General features: G+C 37.3%; 2 protein-coding genes across 2 annotated transcripts; one reads left to right on the forward strand and one right to left on the reverse strand.

Moving 5' to 3' along the window:
- Window positions 1–1,049: 1,049 nt before the first annotated feature.
- Window positions 1,050–17,702, reverse strand: LOC135466969 (polypeptide N-acetylgalactosaminyltransferase 16-like). Its single transcript, XM_064744724.1, has 15 exons — window positions 17,616–17,702; window positions 14,980–15,161; window positions 12,805–12,903; window positions 12,474–12,541; window positions 11,322–11,387; window positions 10,331–10,452; window positions 9,254–9,341; window positions 8,800–8,884; window positions 8,192–8,295; window positions 7,241–7,367; window positions 6,459–6,551; window positions 5,607–5,690; window positions 4,514–4,640; window positions 3,785–3,901; window positions 1,050–2,736 (listed from the first exon to the last, which is right to left on the reverse strand). Exons 1-15 carry the CDS (start codon window positions 17,700–17,702, stop codon window positions 2,563–2,565), a joined length of 1,623 nt encoding a protein of 540 aa, XP_064600794.1. The 3' UTR covers window positions 1,050–2,562.
- A 195-nt stretch (window positions 17,703–17,897) lies between these two features.
- LOC135469204 (uncharacterized) lies at window positions 17,898–22,491 on the forward strand. The gene is made up of 4 exons (XM_064747754.1): window positions 17,898–18,217; window positions 18,831–19,049; window positions 19,445–19,651; window positions 21,749–22,491. The coding sequence occupies exons 1-4, from the start codon at window positions 17,945–17,947 to the stop codon at window positions 21,932–21,934; spliced, it is 885 nt and encodes a 294-aa protein (XP_064603824.1). The 5' UTR covers window positions 17,898–17,944; the 3' UTR covers window positions 21,935–22,491.
- Window positions 22,492–22,495: the final 4 nt, after the last annotated feature.

The following is a 22,495-nucleotide window of genomic DNA, read 5'->3' on the forward strand; positions in this document are numbered from 1 at the left end:
AAACTACTTAAATTTTCTTTTTCTGAAACAAGATCCGTTGATGTAAATCACTAAATGCTTTGGGAGCAACATAATAACGGAGGTAATCCAATAATTATGGCTGCAAAAAAAAAATGATGTTTGGATGGACAAATGACCCTTTTTTACACCACAAACAGCAAGTTTTGCTGTCTAGTGCCAACAAGGATTAAAAGACCACATTAGTTATGCCTATGTACATATACCAAGACATGGTTAAGTACATATATACTACCAGAAGTCCATTACCTATTCTGACACTACCCTTATGGATCTACACTTAATTCCTTGTGCAAGCACTGAAGAAGAAGCTCTTAAGAGTCACAACCCAGTTTTGACATTATACTGACCATAGTATCACCGCTAGGCCTATACGTTCACCTCAGTGTTAAGTGTATCACCAGTGGGCCTATCTGTCCATCCTACTGTTACTGGTACATGTATCACTGACAGGCCTCTCTGTCACCGTACTGTCGAATGTATCACTGGTAGGCTTATCTGACCACAGGTAATCCACACACTTTAGCCCCCATCCAATGTCACAACAAAATTTTTGCCTAAAAAACCATAGCAGGTTTTTAATTTTTCACAACCCCATATTAACACTGTCCTGAAACAACAACAAAAAATTTGAACATGCCAGTTGTCAGTGTTAATGTCTTGTATTTTAGATATATTAAGGGTTGGTGAAACTAGCAACTAACATACATGTAACTGTTGTCATGACAATCTGATCAAGGTATTTCTGATCTAGTATTGCATAATTTGGCATAATTATATAATACAGGTATATAAGATGTATATAAAATAAAATGAAGCAGGAAAATAGTGCACAAACAAATACTATTGCATAAGTATTTATAGTATTGCTAAATATGGTACCTCTGTTAAACAAAATATACCATGAATATAGGTTTTGTGCATGCAACTTGTGTTTAATATTGTCACAGGTATGCAAAAGTTTAGTTGTGCCATGTATGCAAGTGTTCACACTGTCATGTGCACACATGTTTGGCAATGTCATGTGTGCACATGTTTGGCACTGTTGTGTGTTACGGTGCCATGGTTTAAACATCCAAAAGCACTTCAGTATAACACAATATCGCATATCTATCTTAAACTCTAAATGTTGGCAAACAGAATTCCAAAAAGAAAGATAAATATAAAAGTTGGACTACAGTGGACTATTTCATGACTAGATAAAAATAATATGCTTTGACAAAGAGTCATTCAGACTAGACTTCTCCACAGAGATAAAACCAGATACATATCAATACAAAGAACACCCACCAAAAAAACCCACAAGTTTCTTAAAGGACGGGTTTTATACACTTCTTTTTGGGAGTTATTGTCATGAATATAAATATTTACATGTATAGTATAAAACAACAAGCCATGCAGTTGGGTCTCACATACATGTGGAACATTATTTACCTTAAATATATGAGAAAAAAAATCGATGTATACATAAAAATAGAGTAAGTATATACAATGTAACATAAAGTTACACATAATGTGCCGTAAATATTGATTAAAAGACATGCCTTTGGTTGAAACAATGTGCTCTTCAGAAACAATGTAAAAAGAAAACATGATATGATAGGATAAAGCATATGCTGTAATATGTATACAAATGGGCTATAAGATGCTAGAATAACAAATAACAATACAATGGTGTTTGCTAAAAGCAGCACTCGGTGGTCACTAGACTCTGAAACTAGTATGTAAACAATGATATCTTCATAAAAACATAACAAATAGTAACAAGACGGAAAACTGGACAATCCATCAATTTCCTTCATGGTGTAACTAGATCATAAATTGTGCATGTACAAAGTAACAGACAAAGTAACAGTTTTAACATGTATTAGTGAGAAAGGGGAGGAAAATGTATATGACATTGTGACCATGTGAGATTGCTCTCTCCATATCAAAGTTGCAAGTAGTCTCCCTGTTCTTCCCCCAAAAATATTCCTTTGGGAGTTTTCTGTGCCATAAATTAAAGAGCCCAACAAGTCCAAATGCCGTTTTCAGAATAAAAGTGGTAAATGTAGTCCAGTTTAACACAAAAACATGACAAGATTTGGATATATACAAAGGAAAACTTTGATATATACAAAGGCCACACATGGAGATTCTGAATCGCTCACACTTAATCCTAAATTCACAGAAGACAAGTAATTTGTATAAATGTTCTGGCAGAAGAAAGCTTTGCCAGATTAATACTCTGAATACCAGAAGATGTACAGATTTCACAGCTGCAATATGCATCACAATATTTCGATACAAACGGGGCTTACCTGGTACAATCTCGTTTATGTATGTCTTTACCACCACATTTCTCATACCTTTCTTTGAAGATAATGATATAAATTGATATAATCTTGACAGCTGTGCAATGGAAGCATCACTCAAGTAGACTATAAACTGTGCAGATAAAAAAAATTCAAGGGTGAACATTTTGTAAGCAGAACACAACGTACATGTAGTTGCACGTTTTTGTAAAGGATGCAGTCCTCCGTGAACGTAGTTACTTCCCCTGAGTCACTCTCCTCCCGGTTTAGGTGAGGATACATCCTCCTCTGTGAACTCCCAGTGCTGGGTGTCATAGTCCAGGTCATCACACTTGGCCAGCACAATGGACACCTCACTCTTGTGGCTGTCCATACACATGTTTGAAGCAACATGGATCAGAGCCTTACCTATCCTGTACCACTTCTGTCAACACAAAATAAATCTACATCAAAATCTAAGCATAAAATGTACCGTAGTAATACTGTGTATTACTAGAAAGTTTACAGTGAAATGATGACTGGGCCTCAGATCAATGGCTACATTTCCCGTATATCAACAAAACACAATAAAAAGGAAATGCAAAACTCAAAGTATTATGTCATAGGCATTATAACAGAAAGTATTCACAGATTTATTTCTGACTGGCATTTGATAGTGTACTCCAGAATTTTTTTCTTTTGTTCTTCACATATGCGACAGTGATCAAGTTACTGACCAGTACCATGGTTACACACGCTACACACACGTTGCCATGGCAGTTACAACCAACTTAGCCCACTATCGCTATGTGCAAAAGGCCTATGGCATGCAGCCTGCAACTTTGATGGTGAGGGGCCAATCGGTTTCAAGGAACAGCAGTTTGACCAACTGAGCCAATGAGCTATGTATATACATACAGGGGTCAAAAAGGTCATTCACTCATTTCTGAGAGCTCAAAGTAAAACTGATGACCTCACATTTCACTCATCACAACTTTTTATCATGTAGATAGTCATAACTTCAAATACACAAATGACTTCTTCATGTACTTTATCTATTTCCACGCTGTTTTACAATGTCTCTGTTAAAAATGGAATTCATTTTATTTCATGGGGCCTCTGTGGCATTCCAACGTGGAACACTCACCCAGGAGTCTCTCACCAAAGCAGTCACAGAGTTCAAGTCCAGCTCATGCTGGCTTCCCCTACGGCCATACATGGGAAGATCAGACAGCAACCTATGGATGATTGGAAGTTTCCTCCGGGCAGTTTCCTGCCACCATAATACTGGCCGCCATTGTATAAGTGAAATATTCTTGAGTATGGCATAAAACATCAATCAAATAAATCAATTTATTTCCACACCTTTAAACCATGACAGAAGACCTAAACCTTTCACATGTATTACTCTAAAACACTTCATAACTTATAACACTACAATGAGACTGTATTTCACCTATCTAAATGCTGTGTTGTTCTGCATTATTACCGACCTGTGTTTCATCGTAATGACAGAAATCCAGCTGTACATATCCATCAGTATTTTCTTCATCAGCTGTCAAACACATCCCCTTATTCAGAATAAAGCCAGACGTCTTGAAGGACCATTCCTGGTAACAGAGCATCATATGGTCATAGACTCAGGTTTTGACTAATATTCACTTATATGTGGCATCAAGAGCTGGTTGTTCAAAAGAGCATTAAAAGTAAGGCCAGCCATAAAACTTAACACCAGTCTTTGACTAATACAGAAATAATGAGACTTCAGTCCAGATTAACGTCAATTCAGAACTTAATGTTAATACATTTTTGGACAACTGGGCCCATATTGTTAACATCACTGGGAGATCCGGCTTTGGCTGAATCTGGCTTCATAGGAAAGCTGACTGACTTCATAGGAAAGCCAACTCTGACTTCATAGGAAAGAAAACTCGTCAGCTTATTAACAGATACAGATTATAGTTACCCACAAGGGACATATCATAGTGACATACACATTCGTAGATACTTTGCTAATGGCATACAGTCTTGTTAACAAGAGTCCCAGCTTACTTGTGATTAATTGTATCAGTATGGTTAACTGGGATGTTCCAGCTTACCTGTGTATGGCTGATTGTATCATAGAGTTTCAGTGTTTGTTAATGAGGATGTTCCAGCTTACCCATGTATTGCTGATTGTATCATAGAGTTTCAGTCTTGTTATCAAGGGTGTTCCAGCTTACCTGCGTATTGCTGATTGAATCACAGGGTTTCAGTCTTATTAGCTGAGGAGGTTTACTAAGTTCCGTGTCCAGACACATGTGACCTTGACGGATCTGACCAGAGGCTGCCTCTTCTAAAATTGGTGGTCTGTGTAACCCCAAAATTGGTTTTTATAAGTTATATCAGTGTGTTGTACGGCATAATATTTCAAGAAGATCAGTACTTTCACGAGCCCAAAGGGCGAGTGGAAATATTCATCTTCAAGACAAATATCAGGCTATATACCGACGCCACACACTTTATTATAATGAAGAGCATTATGGACAACTTTCCTTGAATTAACACTGGTACTTCAGCCAATGCATGCTGTTTGTTCAGGGCCACTTTTGCCATTGAAACCGTCATGACTAACACGATCAGAAGAGGAGTACAGGGTCCGGCTTCAGATGTTGGATGAGCTGAGAGAAATAATTGCTTATGTGAACTGCTTGATTGTCATTTTTGATTCAGTTTGCAAGGTCTGGCAATGTAATTGTCTCAAAAGGATGTTACAAGAAGCTTTACCACATGTTGTTGTTAGCTGCTGAATCAGTAGAAATCTTTTGAAAACGAATACAAGGAATGTTATTGACTTGTACACTGTTGACAAGCATTGCTATCCTCCAGCATGTGTGTCTGTGACTCTATGTAAACACAAAAAACATCCAACGCTTAAGCCTGTATTCCTTGCCTTCCCGGTGAATGGAGGAATTTATCCAAGGAGGATTACCTCATCAGAAGCCGACAGTTTTCACTGAATTGTGATAACATGATGTATTCATGATTCAAGATTCACCATGTCCTATCATCATTTTTAACATATCACTACTTTTGCTGAGTTATTTCATCACCATGACAAATGCTCCCAAATGTGGAGGTGAATATCTCCTGACATTATATTACAACTATACACTGTCCAATAAAAAAATAAATAAAGACTATTTGTGAAGCTAATAATAATGTGTCGTTCAGATCAAGGTTTTTGGCACTGTACATTTAAGAATACTTGTATACTGACTTCCTTTGAGTCACCTGGAAATAAAAAAATGACACTGTAGGTGGGGCAAGGCTTACGTCAACTCAGGGTAAACATTCTCCAGGTACCATTTGAATGGTTTACAGCCAAGCCTCTTCTTCAGCTCTAGCCTCTCTGTGATGCTAAAACAGGATTTGCAATTTTTATAGGAAGTTGACAAAATCCTATCATCCAGAAAATGTTAAAAACGTACGTTGAAGTGAAGCAAACAAAAGACGATATGCAGTTCACATGCACACACATATATTCTAAACAAATATGAGGTTCTATGCCGTCGCTGTGAGTTCAAGTCCAGCTCATGCTGGCTTCCTCTCCGAATGTAAGTGGGAAGGTTTGTCAGCAACCTGCAGATGGTCATGGGTTTCCCCTGGGCTCTGCCCGGTTTCCTCCCTCCATAATGTTGGCCGTCGTTGTATAAGTGAAATATTCTTGAGTAAGGCGAAAAACACCGATCTAATAAATAAATAAATATGAGATTCTGGTAATCCTTTATGTTCACATTAATATCAAACTAAAGAGATAGTCGTACAATAGCCACATAAGGCTTCCCTTATACTGAGCTAGCTTCTCTGTTGTCCATCCTACCATATGATTTTTCTTGACCAGTTCATGTATAGACCAATAATCTGGTATCACACCATCACCTTACACAACATGTTATCACAGGCCAGAATGAAGTACGAAAAAACTGGCACAAACTTAATCCTGCATCTCCAAGAAACCTTAACACGTTTCTCTATAAATAAAGATGAATGAAACTCTCAGAATCAAGCAAAACAAAATAGCTTGGTCATGTTCGAAATTTCGAGTCAAATACAGTACACTTACATTAATTAATACATTAATACAAATAAGTATCCATAACAAAGCATTAAAGATATGAAACTTACTTTCCAAACTGGCCAAAGCGAGCCCCTCTCCTGGAGCTGAAATAGAACTTCTTGTAATCATCCATCCAGACTTCTGCTGTCCTGCGTGTGTTTCTGTCATGATATATACACATTATATATACTTTTACTATACATACTCATTATATTCATTTATTTGGTAGGTGTTTGACGCCGTACTCAAGAATAATTCATTTATACAACAGCAACCAGCAGTATGGTGGGAGGAAACCAGGCAGAGCCCGGGGGAAACCCACGACCATCCGCAGGTTGCTGGCAGACCTTCCCATATACAGACATGCTCACTGTAAGATCTGGTGTTTCAGCTACTCCAATCAGATGTGAAACAACCGACTAAAGCAGTTTAGAATGCCAAAGAATACTCGCAACAGAAAGTCCATGCCTTATATTACTACGTTATATTTATTTATTTATTTGATTGGTGTTTTACAGTATCACTGATATGGAATATGGAACAGACATCAGAACACCTAATACACACAGCTGTTCTTATATACACACTATATACAGCTATAGGTGATCTATACTTGTGTTTGTGTGTCACAGTTTTGTCCTTCATGCTACAATTAAAATCCGATCAAACACCCAGGAGGCATAATGACTTAACAACTAATGACATGCATTTATAAGCATAACCAACATGAAGTAAGTGAGGTAAAACTAACATGTCTTCTTGATGTCACAGATCCATACCCTAGATATTCTACATCTACGATCTGTCCACTTCATATCCTACCAATCAGGCTCAGTATGTGCATACATACCTGATGTAAGTATTGGCATTACCCTGGGGGAAGGAGTAGGGATGCCTCTTTCTGAAAACATGACCCACGTGACTGCATGGTAAGATCTCCATGTTCCCTCCACACAACCAAGTCCGGAAAGACAACTCTGGAAGCACAAGGAGGTACTTGATACTTGAAGAGACTACAGACTACTACGTAACAATTGGTTTAAATAAGCTGAACACCTAAAATGCATACAAAGATGACAGCCATGTATGAAATTTCTATTTGAACTGATTATTCCATTTCAAAAATATAGACAAATTATTCTTATTCTCATGTTATCTAAATACGAGAACATTCCATCACAATCATTATAAATGTAACAGAATTTTCATGAGCGTAAAAGGTACGTTTATCATGGTGCTTAACTGCTAGTTACATGTAGTAACTACAGTATGAAAATCTCACTGATTAAAAGGTTAAGACCTCAGTCATTCTGGCATCTGTATCCAATTATCACACACAATGATCTCCATAATAATTGGGCAGTACACTGATAATTTTGTAAGAACTAAAAGAAAATTTTTAATTAAATTTTGATGTTTCACTAGGAAAGGTGCCAAATCATTTGAGTTCCATCTTCTGGGATAAAATAATATGGAAGGTCTTGCTACATGTACATCTCATTTATTTATTTTAACACAGATATATTTATCAAACAAAATCCATCATTACAGGTGGTATTATAAAAACCGGAGATAAGTAATACATGTGCTAATATTACGATACCAGCAGATGTACACTAGTAAAATAACAGATACCACTGCTATACAATTTCACTGATATGCCAACCCATATTTATCCAGGTCTTCATGTATATATGTGTGGGATAAATATGAAAATTAAAAACACCAGCAGAAGTATGCGTAAAAAAAAAAACGGACAGTACTGCAGTGTAATGCCCCAAGGAAGCCTACACATGTTTACCCAAGTTTTCCCCTCCCCATATCTCCATCTGTGTGTCATACTGCCCTAGGGTGATGAACCAGTCCTTGTAGATGCTAAACAGTCCACCAGCAATCACAGGAGTTCTACAACATGTCAATCAATAAGCCAAGTGAGACAACCAAGCTCAGCTGGCAGTTCCATCAAAATCACCCCATCTTACAGCTGGGGAAACCATAAATATGATCCACACATAGATTATGGTTAGAAAGTTTGTGGACTATACATGTACTATTGGTAAAAGAAGAAGAATAAACCTAGACCTTAGAATCAGTGTGTTTTAAAAACTGTCATGGAAAAAATACAAAAGGTTATTTTCTCCCTTTTAAGAACAAGTGTCCTATTTTACCCCTCTATAAGATTCTCTAAAGGGAGGTAAATGGAACAGTTCACCAAATGGTGTCCTTATGTCTTCAACATGACCAGTTGGCTTGAACAGAATTACAGTAAACCTCAACTAAATATACAACTTCAGTAGTAATGTACGTATAATTTTAAAGCATTCTAAGTACATCAGAAAATCATGATTCCTGACTTGATAATCTTCTACAGCCATCAATTTTGACTGCTATTCTGTTTACTTATCTTACCTGACGGGTTCTGTGGGCGACTTTCTAGCATTCTTCTCTCTTTCTGGCATCGCTTCCCATTTGAAGTGTAAGCTCCAGTCAAAACCTGTAGAAATGCAGCTGTTTTATAGTTCATCATATTTCATCTTCATGACTTGCTTTTTCACACATCACATTCAGCTATTGATGCATACATTTCTAATTTTTTTAACTCCAACTTCTACATTTATCTTCATCGAGTCACATACACAGGTACATGAATTCTTACTTCCACATAAAATCACTTTAAAACAGCTGCACATATGGGATCCTTAGAGACGGATAATTAATTCTGCCTCTTATTTAGTTATTAATTAGTCCTGTTAATTAGTCCTGTTACATATACATGATAGTTAAATTTTGCTAAGTAGAACCTGTTTATAACCTCAGCACAGAATAATTATCACTATTAAACCTCACGAATGATCCTAATTACCTCCACGGAGATGACTGGCAGCTGCTATGTAGCTCAGGCTTCCAGCATCTATCACATCTATCACAGGGCTCACCACAGCTTTGGGATTCTGCAGGATAATCACGTAATATCAAAATCTACATGTTGGCAGCATACATAATGATACATGTAATATTAAAGTTCATATGTTGGCAGCATACAAGTAATATCAAGTCTATATGTTGGCAGTATACAAAATGATAGCACACATGTCATATCAAAGTTTATATGTTGGCAGCATACATGTAATATCAAAGTCTACATGTTGGCAACATACAAAATGATACATGTAATATCAAACTCCATATGTTGGCAGCACACATGTAATATCAAAGTATACATGTTGGCAACATACAAAATGATACATTTAATATCAAGTCTATATGTAAGCAGCATACATGTAATATGAAAGTCTACATGTAAGCAGCATACATGTAATATCGAAGTCCACATGTTGGCAGCATACATGTAATATCAAAGTCCACACATATGTCGGCAGCATACATGTAATATCAAAAAAAAATGTTGCTCAGTGGCAAGGTGTACAAATCCACAACCACTTGCACATGAGGCGCTGGTTCAACCCTGGTCTTGGACAGGGAATTTTCTCAATGACTGTTTTGGCCGGGGTGGCAATAAGCCATTGACAGCAGTGCTGGGTGTGTTTGTGCAGTCTTACATTCATTAAAGATCATTTGTCCAACACCAATGTAGCATTAACACAGGAATGGTGTCACTAATTTTGCTTTTTACTTTGTGCTAGTATTAAGTTGATCACTGACATTAAGAATGGAACACCAACAGAATACTGAAATGTGATATATTACATCATTTTTGTGATGCGGAACGTTCTGTTATAGCTTTAACAGTACATAACAATGCGTAGAATATGTAGACAGGTGAAAATCATAGCACACATGTTCCATGTCACGCAACAAAAGGCTCATAACACATACACGTAAGTCCTAATTTACCGTGCGCCACCTTTTTAAAGAGGAAAATATGGCTGTACTATATTAAGCCTAAATATGTATTGAACAGGTGTCCCCTGCTGCTGACCTGAGTGAGTCGGTGAAGCAGGGGTTCCAGCCAGCCTTTGTTGACCTCACAGTGACTGTCCAGGAAAGTCAGGACCCTCCCCGTGGCCACCTCCGCTCCCTTCACACGGGCACGGATCAGACCTACAAGCGACAAACCTCACAGGTTGCACACAGAGCAAAAGTCTGCCGAGGATCAACACAGCCTGAAAGATTTCCCAGCGCCACAAGATAAATCTAGAACTTGTTTGTGTAACTCCACCGTTAATGTACCAAAGTGTGTGGTGTATGTGTATCTCACACAGATTTAGAAATTGACAAGAATATATTTCTTTTTATTTAAGTTTCAACAGATAGCATACTAATACTATTATATTATAAATCAAGTTTCACTTGTACATTCAGGCACTCGCAGATCTCACATTTTACAAATAAAAAGATCATTATGGAGCCTTTCTACCAAATCTCAGTGTTGAACTCGGAAATTCTTGTAGAATCCTTTATTTGATTTTTTTTACATTGATCAACTGCCAAATAAAAAATTAGGTATTATTCAGAGCAAGTGGGCCTACTAGAGTTTTGTAAAAACACCAAGTTCCGGTTTCAACTGATTCTTTAACATTAAGTTTAATAAGTAAAAATGCCCATTGCAGAGCACTTAGAGACCTTAAAATGATGCTTTTGATGCCCAGACTTAAGTTTTCCTGATAAGAAACTATCAACCTTCGCAAAAAACTCTTAGGTGGCCTTATAAGGTGGATGAATAAATCAGAATCAAGCAAAATGTGTAGCTGGAAAAATGCTATACTTCAGGTGAAAGTAATCAATGTCAAAACGCAATATCATAAAAATGTCATGAGCAATTCAGAACATTATTGTACATTTTTATTCCAATTTGGGCCATTTGATTTTTTTTACAAGAGTCTTTCTAAAGGACACAACAAAACCCTGTCTCCACTCCTTGTACTACCGTTAGTTATTAATACTCTCACTAATAAATCTGTCACATTTACCTTCTCTCTGGATGTTCCTAACCAGCCTGACCTTAGGGAAGACTGTGAGCAGTGAGCCATCATACTCTGTACACGGTGACAACAGGCAAAAGGCAGGGTAAAAGACAGGATTCCACTTTCACAGTTGACTTAGTAACAGTAGTATTATTATTTGATTTATTTATTTATTTCCTTGGTGTTTTACACAGTACTCAAGAATATTTCACTTATATGACAGCGATCAGCATTATGGTGGGAGGACACCGGGCAAAGCCCGCATGAAACCCACGCCCATTTGGAGGTTGTTGCCAGACCTTCCCACATATGGCCGGAGAGGAAGCCAACATGAGCGACCATATGGGTGAGAGGCTCCTGGGTCATTGCGCCGTGCTGGCGTGCTAACCACCTCGGAGGCCTCATCATTATATGAAATAGCTCCTTCTCAGTGAGGCACATCCATGTACATCAGAACTGGATTTTTTTCCCCCAGATTCAAAATCAGGCACCTAATTACCCACGGTCCACAGGAACTCACTGGTCATGCTACATGTACATATAGTTCATACTGTCTACATAACTATGCCATACACTGCAAGAGCAAATTCAAATAATAATAATACTGCTCAGGTACATGCATTAGACAGCTGACTGTATTGTTACCTTTAACAAGGAAGCAATTCAAACTTTTCAACATCTGACAAAACAATTAATATATGTACCCTAAATGGCTATAAATTTCCTCCACGACTAACTTGCCCATTTTTTCTGATTCTGAGTGTTTTATTGATTTTAGAAAGCTATTTTGAGGTTTGCTTGGAACATGGGATATTCCACTATAAAGTTGTAAGTTTTAGCACCAAAAACGATATTTTGTGACATTCACTTGCCACTACAAATGCACTTTTATGGGCCAAATTTTAGGCGATTTAGGGTGTGTGAAAGTGATTAAGCGAGGCTTCACTGTAATATTTGGATCTGTAGGATATTTATCAATGCACAACAGAAAATCTAAGGAATCTATGGTGTAGGTTTAGGTAAGAAAATGAAAATTATTTTTTATGGATTTGTTGAATTTGTATTTATTTATTTGATTGGTGTTTTCAAAGGTACAACTTAACTAGTACTTTGTAAATGCTGAGCACTTGACAATGCGTTATTCTGTTTTCGTCTCACCATTTGTGCTGCAGTCATCAACGAGGATGATCTCTTTAAGAAGTTTATAAGGACTGCGCTTCAGTACACTAAAAAAGAGAGGTAAAACCATTACTGGGTTAACAGCAAGCCACACAATCAATCACACATGCAAATTTATCAGAACTTAAGTGAAAATTACAATTAAAATAAAAATTTTAATTCTAAACATCACTCATCAACGAAAAAATATTCATTAAGAAAAAAATCATTAAGAAAGAATATATTCATTACAATAAAAATGTCAATCGTTTACAAAAATGTACCCACTGCCCAGTGTGTACTCATACATGTACATAATCCACAGACTAACCTGACGACTGTTCGCAGCAGTGCTGACCTGGCCTCATTATAGAAGGTGATAATCACACTGGTTTGAGGAAGAGAGTCTGGGTACACCACCCTGTGACAGCTACAAAAGAGAAACAAACAAGCTAGCTTTGTGATCAAACTGCATGCTCATACAACTTCCTCCTCATTAACTACCAAAATCAATCCTATTCAGTTTCAATGCTTAATACATACAATATTTATAGCAAAATATTTCTTCATTTTATTTATTGATTTATCTATATGATTAGTGTTTTACATCAAGAATATTTCACTTATATCACAGCTACCAGCATGATGATGGGAGGAAAATAAGGGAAGTTGCTGGCAGACTCACTCATGTATGACCACAGACAGTAACATCACTGGTGAGAGGCTTCTAGGCCACTGTGCATGCTAATCAATTGTGCTACTGTGCATGCTACTGAGACCCTCTTACTATTTATTTCATGTGAACGGAGTAGGTGTATCAATTTCATGACAATTAAAGATATGCATACATTTCAGAGGACTTCAGTGACTTTTTTATTTGCTCCATTCACATACAGCCATCTTTTCTGTTAATTTTCTGTGCAAGAATTTTACAGTAGACTTGGTAGAGGAGCAAGCTAAAGTAAATGGGGAGAATTAATTCACTATCTGAAGACATTTATCATTAGAACTGAAACCACTGACATAATCTCATGAAGAGGTTGATAATTTGCCAAAAGGCACATCCCATCTTACATGTAGTGTGTGTGGTGTACTATCTATAAACAGAAAGATTTTATCTCTAAGCTATGAAATGTAATCTTCAGGTGATCTCTTAAGCTGTTATATTATTCTCATTCTCCTCACTTGACTGACATTGTCAAACAAGATAAGTAATTAACTATTAATCATTAAGGCAACTAATTATGACATCCACATTTATTTGCTTCTTTTTAATTAGTTTATTAGTCCCTCATTAGCCCTACAGCTAATAGATATAATATATAAGTAAGTGTAATATGGCCCAGAAGTCTTATCAATTTAAAAAATTCAGAAATGTTTGGAGTGAGTGAGTGCTTGGGGTTTCACATCGCACTCAACAATTTTTCAGTCATATGACGACGAAGGAATACTTAGGGTGTATATAATGTGCCTCATTGTCGCAGGACGGATTTCCACCGCTCTTTCATCTAGTGCTACTTCACTGAGACGACTTACCGAAGGCAAGTAAGCCACCCCACCTGAGCCATTATACTAATACGTGTCAACCAGTCGTTGCACTATCCCCTTCATGCTGAACGCGAAGTGAGGAAGCTACAACTTCTTCTTTTAAGGTCTTAGGGATGACTCAACCCAGGATTGATCCTGGATCTACTGCTCCCGAAGCAGACGCTCTACTAACTGTGCTATCTGGGTTGGGTTGTGTGTAATGTTTGGAGGATGCAAATATTTTAAACTCCCTGTTAAGGGTTACTAAACTTCACGGACCTTCACACACAAACACTACCAAAATCTTACAGCACATAATTCTCGCAATGACGTGCAAACTGACCTGTCATTCATTGCAAATGTGTCATTTAATAAATTAATACTTTTTTTCTGAGCTCAAGTCAGTCTTAACATCCACAAGGTAAGACAACCTGATGTACAGGTTATAACATTCACACATATTCAGGTTATCAGTATATCCAAATGAAATTACTATGCACTCCGTTGCTTAAGCAGAGTTATGTAAAACACAAAAAAAAAGGAATGTAGTAATGGTGTTACACGTAATTTAGTAGACGTCACTGGTCTAGAATAACTCAAAATGCTGTGTTGTCATCACTACCATGACATTTTGAAGAATCCTAGTACAGAGCAGAGGCAACTGCTGCATGTCCCTGGCATCTTGTCCAACCTCTGTAATATTAGTATTATTACTTTCAAACTTCAAAACAGAGCAAAAGTAGAAGTAACGGGTTATAAGCTCATGACTGCATATACTGTATCTACTTAATTCACTGTTAAAGTCAGCAAAGCACTTTAAAATAGTAATTACTTCCATGAATAGTGTGTTGTATTATAGTAATATGATACTTACAACCACTTCATTTTGATTTCTCTTTCCTTTGATACATGTAGCTATCACATTTATGTAGGAAATACACTGCAGCCTATTTATCACTGATTTAACAACCTGACTTACTTGGATGACCTGACATCCGGGATGTGTCGGTCGGGCAAAAGCTTATTACTGGTGATCACATTGAAGGCGTGTCTGCTGAATGGATCAGCCAGGTCTGAGGAGTCTTGCCCGGCTGTGACATAGCGTACCCAGTTCAGGTGAGAAAGAGCTTCTCGCACATCAATGCTGGTTAAATCCTTACCCTAACAGAGTACAAAACCACAAGTACATGACACAGGCATGCAGCTAGAAACGCAACCTTGTGCTTTATTTACACAACAACCAAGTCTTCCATTGTTAATAAAAGGTGGTGATCGTGACAAACATCTACTCTTACAGCTAATATATGTAGATAATGAAAGCATCTTACATATATCTGATAAAGTGCAGTAAACGTTACACGCAAATATCTACTTTATGTAATGGAAGCACATACATGATAAAAATCTTATAAACAGTTTTGCCTGTAACTACATCAAATTTTTAAAAAGAAAAAAATGTATGTATATATTTACATAAATGCTGAATGCACAGAACCTCATTATATAGGCTTTGTAGCAGCTTTATCTCACTCAGAGGAATACTGGTTTGTAAGGAACCCATGTATACAAAGATATGATAAGGTGAAAACAGAAGTAAGTATCAGTTATGATTAGCATACACATAGCAATACCGATTTTAAATGTGCCCATAATTATGACATGATAAAGTGAAAACAGTTCTAGGCGAGCACAAGTTATAATTACCATATACTCTAATTCCTCAACCTTTCTGCGTATGAAATAACAACTTTCACTGCAATTTACGCACATTTTTAATTTGACTTTGGAGACAAAACTGCACTGATTGTATGGGCCAATTTCCTGGATTCACAAAAAGTGTAAATTTATCAGTCTACACAGAATAATGCCTTCAGAATATGCTTGAATGTGAAAAGGTTGAAGAATTACAGTACAGACTTTGAACAGTCCTGATTGCAAGTATCAAATAAACATCCATCCTGTCCTGATTTGCTATATATGCAAACTATTGAAAAGATGAAAATGACAGCTCTTTTTACAACAATTTAAGACAAACAAATATGTTTACATAAAATTTTATACAGCAAGTGACGCTTATTATGCCCAAGGCTGTGTCTAATCAGGCATATATATCTCTGACTATATAGTGTCTAATTAGACCTGAAAAGTACAGAGGACATCCATAACATGATTTTCTCGAACAAGGCATAAAGTCACAATCCATGTCATGATGTGTGAGAACTGCATGGACTTGTTTACATGCACATATTGTCTCTACTTTACAGTGCTGATATTATGCATGCAATGTACATGGGACTGATTCAATCAATAATATATAAAAACTTTCTAAAATGTAGACTACTTGTATATCCACAACGTACTTGTCTAGCTGTTTTCATCATTCAAACATAAATGAAGGACAAGACAGAAAAAAACAAAAAAAGAAAAGAAAAGCACATGGCAGACCATCACACAGACTGCTGAAATAAATTCATGTACCTTCTTTTAACTTCTGAATTTTTTTTACATTTTTTCTTTGTACCATAAGATGCATTTTAGAGGCAAACTTTAAATGTCATAAAATATTACTTCTGGTGATGAAAGTTACATTGTTCCAGGAGCATATCAACAAAACAAACCTCAAAACACTTTGGGGCATCCCTAGAGGTGGTTAGTGTGCCCACAATACCTGTGAAAAAGTTTTCGAAAATGAGGCTCATCAAAAACGCTCTACAGTCACCTTATTGTAAAGACATTTGACTGATGTTTTGGCTGAATGATGTCACAACTATCACTCTGGAACAATGTACAATGTACATGTTTAGGTCCACATGTATATATATTGCCTTAATCTCATAACTTATTTTAATCAAATCTAGTTCGATATCTGGGTCAGATTTCAACAGTTAAGCTAGGTTACATGTTAAAGGCATATTTGTTGCCATGGTAGTTAAGATTAACCAACCTGACCTATGACAGCTATCTGAGTATAAAGTGGATCAGCAGATGATCATAACAGTACAATAAAACAGACTGGATCAACTTTGTTTTTTTAGGTTCAACTGTTGCTTTGAGCAATGTTTTTGAAAATGTATACACTAATGTAAATTATATAGGAATATACAAGTACTGGTACCGCACACGATATTGGGCATTCTGTGTAAATACATGATGTAGGCCTACAGCTTTACCCAGGCCATTTAAACGAATGTACGCTTAAAAGTTTGACATTCACTGACATACACTCTCATTCCATCATCAGCTATAATATGTACATATGTATATATTTATAACTGCAATTTACGATGCTTATCTATCTACATATATAATCCCACTACATGCATGCAAGGCAAATTTTCATAGATACCATAATGAAAAAACAGTCACCAGTAAAGGATTTTAAAATCAAAACTGAATTTCTAATTTACGAGGCTGGTCTCTCAGTCTACCATATGTACTGGATAACTTTTCCTGCTACCACATGTACCATGAACAAAGTTCTCCCATGCAATGTGATGCAGCTGGTGTCAGAGATGCCCAAGCTGAGGATGAAGGCAAAGCAACCGACTTCTAAGTTCTGAGTGACAAGTCTGGCATGCACCTCTCCCTCCCAACTGACCGTTACTACCCACTTGCCTTTTCTAAACTACTATATCTGTACAAAAATATACCAGCAGCCCAAACGATCACTCCGAGCAGTATCCTTCGCTTCTTCTTCAACATTTTGTATGTCTGCACGGATCATGTTTTCCTCAGTGCCCCAACTTTGCGTCTGCTCAACCTATCGTCGTCGGCAAGCCCCGCCTCTTTCCGACCTACTCGGTCGGCACAACTCGGAAACTGTCGGCTGCGATTAGCGGAAGTGGCACATGGTTTTCCGCCAGCTGAAACAGGCAGTGCAGTACGGTTTATGTTAATCAAAGGCTACGTGTGACTGAATATACTGAAAATCTTTGGGGAGAACCATGGCAACTATACTAGGAGTGGATCACAAAGTGTTTGCGGTGTCTACTATAGCTGTCAGTGTGGGAATTGCGGGATATTCCGTGTATCGACTAGTGCAAGACCGCAAACGTCAGAAGCAGACGAACATTTACGAATCTCAAAAGCTTGTCTCAGAGTACTTGGTGTTTCACTATGGTAGCCCAGATGAAATCCTGCGATGGTCATTCGGGCCCAAAAACTGTCTAGAATTCCCCAAGCAGTGTGCAGATATTTGTATGAAGTACTTTAAACAGGTAAGGCTAGTGGTTTTCAACTGTCATGGAGCAACACCTCTTGCTCGATGAGAGTTACCGGTACCCTACTTTGCAACTAATTAAGGTGGTGCATGCATGGAGTAAGAGGAATTAAGTTTGATACTGGTGGTGAAGAGTAAAAATTTTACATCGTTAGTTTGTGGCCTATAGCTGAGTATATTGTGTAGTTGGTAATACTGTTTACTTTGTATGGTGAACAGAGAAAATAAATTAAGGCTCCATGATCAACAGCTAGTGTATTTGGCTGATTTTTAAATGATGATATTCACCTAAAACAATTGTTATAATTCTGACTTTGTTACACTAACTTTAGTGTTAGTGTTGCATGAATTAGCTTAAAACTCAAGACTTAAGTGTATAATCATTATAATGCATTTAATGTGATTGATAATTATATCTCTGAAGTTTACAAGGGGTTCACATGAAACTTATCAGAAGAAGTTATTTCTTGCCTCTTGGGATATATTGTGAAATTGGAGAAGTAGCATACTTCCATTGTATAGTAATTGCCTAACTTTGAAGTGAAACCTTTGTTTCACATGGTAGTTTGTACCATGCCCTTAAATATATATATACTCGGACCTGTTGACAGGGTGACAGTATTCCTCTGCGAGCCTTAGACATTGGCTGTGCGGTTGGTCGGTCATCTTTTGAATTGGCTCGCATGTTTGAGAAGGTGATAGGAATAGACTACAGCCAGGCATTCGTGGATGTGTGTGACCAGCTGAAGGCTGATGGAATGAAACACTATGCTGTCACTGATGAGGGAGATCTCAACACAGAACGCATTGCAGTTGTCCCTTCCATCATTGTAAGCATTTGTTTTGATGAAGCATTTGATGCCTTTGTTTGATTTGAAAGTTATGAATAATTGTCATGAATTCTGTTGATAGACTTGGGTAGTGAATATCTTATAAGTATCAAAAAGGTGATATTTTGTTTCAGTGCGATTCTCTTCCTCTGAATTTGAATCTCCAAAGATACATTAGCATTTTAGTAATACAAAGTCAGTGTATGTGCTCACTATATTTGACCATAAATTTCATCCATTTTACAAGATTCTGATAGTTCTGTTGATGGTAGAAAGGTGATTTAAAGTTTGTTTAGAAGGCAAGGTGAAAATGTGTCAGCATTATAACTAATGGTTTATGACTTTTATTTGTTTCTGAAAATACAGTTTGACACATGTTTATATGTTAATTATAGGACCGGGGCAGGACCTCATTTCAGCAAGGTGATGCCTGCGATTTGCCAACATCGCTAGGGCAGTTTGGCTGTGTCCTGGCTGCTAATCTCATCTGCAGACTTCACAAGCCTTTTGACTTCCTGGCCCGCTTGCCTGGCTTAGTAGCACCAGGGGGAATACTTGTTATTACCTCCCCTTATACATGGCTGGAGCAGTTCACACCTAAGGTAATGTAAACCATATAGAGCAAATAATCAGCCCTGTCGCTCTCCCTGTTTGCCCCTCACACTACTATACCAAATAATTTTATGGGGTCAGCAAGCAATGCAGAGTCCTAGTAAGGCATTTGAGGTGGTGAAAATTGTCACCGATTTACTGAAGTAGTTCCAGTTTTATAGTGTACTATACAGTGTGTTTTAGGACGTTTTCTTCTATTTGGGTATGTAAACCCACCTAAAGCATTGTTATTGTGCAGCACAGTACTTAGTTCATAAAATACCAGTCAAATTATGTTTTTTGAACAATAAAATTTTAGTATTGTCTTTTCATACTGTTAAACTGTATGATACAAATGGTCACATTTCCAGGGATTTGGCCAGGCAATGATTTGAAAAAATGTTTGTTGCGGGCAACATTACCGAATCGCTAAATTCTTTGTTTTGGAGACAAATATTAATGAACACAAACCACTGCACTGCTCTCATTTACTGGAAATATGTTCAGTACTACAGGTTAAGTCAGCAAGCTAAATGATCCGACCTTTCCTAGTACCTTGCATACTGGCCTGGGAAGTAGGCTTATATTTATTTTCATAATCTCAAGGGCAGGCACAGGGTCGACTATTTTTTTTTTTTTCTCACCTCAGTACATTTAATTCATAATTAATTTTATTATACTTTAAAATTCCTTCTATTGACATTGAAATCAAAGTCGTTTGCTTCACGCTACGACTCACGTCGTAAAATTAAATCTTGTGCGACATCATTTCAAAGTAGGGGGTTTCTCACAGGTGTTCCTCCCATGTTCCAACTTAATCCATTAACACAGGCGACAATAAGGTCGCACGAATAAATAAACACCACAACATGACCACTCTGACAGAGAGATTATGCAAAAACAAAGAAGAAATTCTTGAAACATGTAAATGAAATTAATCTGCTGCATACATACTACAGCTGTGTTGATTGGGATGTTGACAAGTGAATATATGGCCACAGAGGGGAGAAAGGGTGTTTGATTGTGCTTCATTGTGCTCATCAGTTTTCCTGCCTAATAAATACCTAAAAGTGTGAAGTAGGCATAATAGAATAGAACTAATGACACTTTATGTGGTCATTGTTTTTCATTTTAGCCCAGGAAATGTGGAAGAAATTTTAGACTTTAGACCCGTGCGGCACCTCGTTCTAAAATCTGTGTGTTTGGGCAAAATATGCAGAATAGTATTATTGATCAAAGACAACAGTAATAATGGCTTTAAGAGACTTGTTGTTACAGGACGTTTATTTTCCACACTTTCTAGAGTCACTCTCTAGAGTTTAAGTCCAGTTTTGTACATTTTACATTTTAAAATTTATGTTTTACTTTGAGGGAGCAAGTCTTCTTCAAAAACAAGTCAGAAGTGTCCTAAAATATGGATATTTGCAAACATTTGTGGCTGACAGGATGCAGGGTATACGTTAGAGGCAGTACCAGATTGATTACAGCAACAGAACTAGGCTTTATCAACCAAAACGTTTTGCTTTCAGAAAGGCATATGCCACCGGTTTAACGTCTGCAAAATGAATGATTGCCCGAAATATAAAATATGGAGGTAGTGCTTTTATTGTTGATAGAATGAATTTCAGGTTTGCTTTCATTGGAATCAGAACAAAATTTGCTTAAATCACTATGTTACAGCACATTCATATTCACACCATGAATGTAGATCCTAAAAGTCGTAGGTCCTAAAAAATGGGATCGTTTAAAACTAATGTTTTGTAGCCGATAGTAACAAATCCGTTGGTTACCCTGGTTACTTCTTGGCACTTTTGGAACTATCGGCTTACTCAAGACACTTTGCTTACTCTCGAGCATTATTATTATTTCCTCAGATGGGCAAATTAATCTCAGTAATATTAATGGCAAAAAGTAACTTTAATCTGTAGGGATTTCTCTTCAGTCAATTTTCCCCTCATATCCTGTTGTAAAAGAATTTGGTTGATGGAATAATCAATATACATGTAGTGTGAAATTATCACCTGACTTGTAACATCAACAGGTACTTAAATCTAGACAGGTGATCTCTTTGTAATTGTGCTGTAACCTGGCTGTCTTGTTACTTACAGTCCACCTGGCTTGGCGGTTATCGTGATGAGAAGGGAAAACCGGTTACTGGTTTTGACACACTGAAAGCTCAGCTCTCTCACGCCTTTGACCTTGTGGAGGAGATGAATGTGCCATTTTTCATCCGTGAAACAGCGAGGAAAAATCAGTGGACAGTGGCTCATGTGACCATCTGGAGGCGAAACTGATATGCTAATTTCAGTCAAATGTTGCAGTTATCTTGCAGTAAGCTACTAAGAAATTTTATTTTCACCAGCTAATTACCTTTGTGTAAGGAGCCTCACGAGATCGTATGGAAGTAAAGTAAATCGCACACAACTTCACATCACTTTTCACTAACTAATTACCCTTTGGTACTGCAGTGGTGGAAAATTCCATGAAATTATCGATTTACCATGAATACATACGGGCTCCATGTTGTTGATAACTAGGTCATTGTGCAGTCAAACCTTGGATGTCGTGCTTGCTTAGGGTTAGCAGAATGGGGAGGTGGGAAGGGTAGTTTAACAGCGCTACAATGCACACATTCACATATGTGATATGTAGAAATATGATGATATGCTTACTAATATTTGTTCCTAGACATTAATGCAGATACACAAAAAGTGTACTGTTTGGTCCTTGAGTCATCTATATCTGAAATTTACTCGAAAGGTAGGGCAGCGTCATGTAAAGGCATGTTTAACCTGGGATATAGTCCAAACTATGTCCCAGGTTTAATCAAAAGAAGAATTCTGGTGTGATCTGAA

This window comes from Liolophura sinensis, chromosome 6, assembly GCF_032854445.1.
Source record: "Liolophura sinensis isolate JHLJ2023 chromosome 6, CUHK_Ljap_v2, whole genome shotgun sequence".
Classification (NCBI taxonomy): domain Eukaryota; kingdom Metazoa; phylum Mollusca; class Polyplacophora; order Chitonida; family Chitonidae; genus Liolophura; species Liolophura sinensis.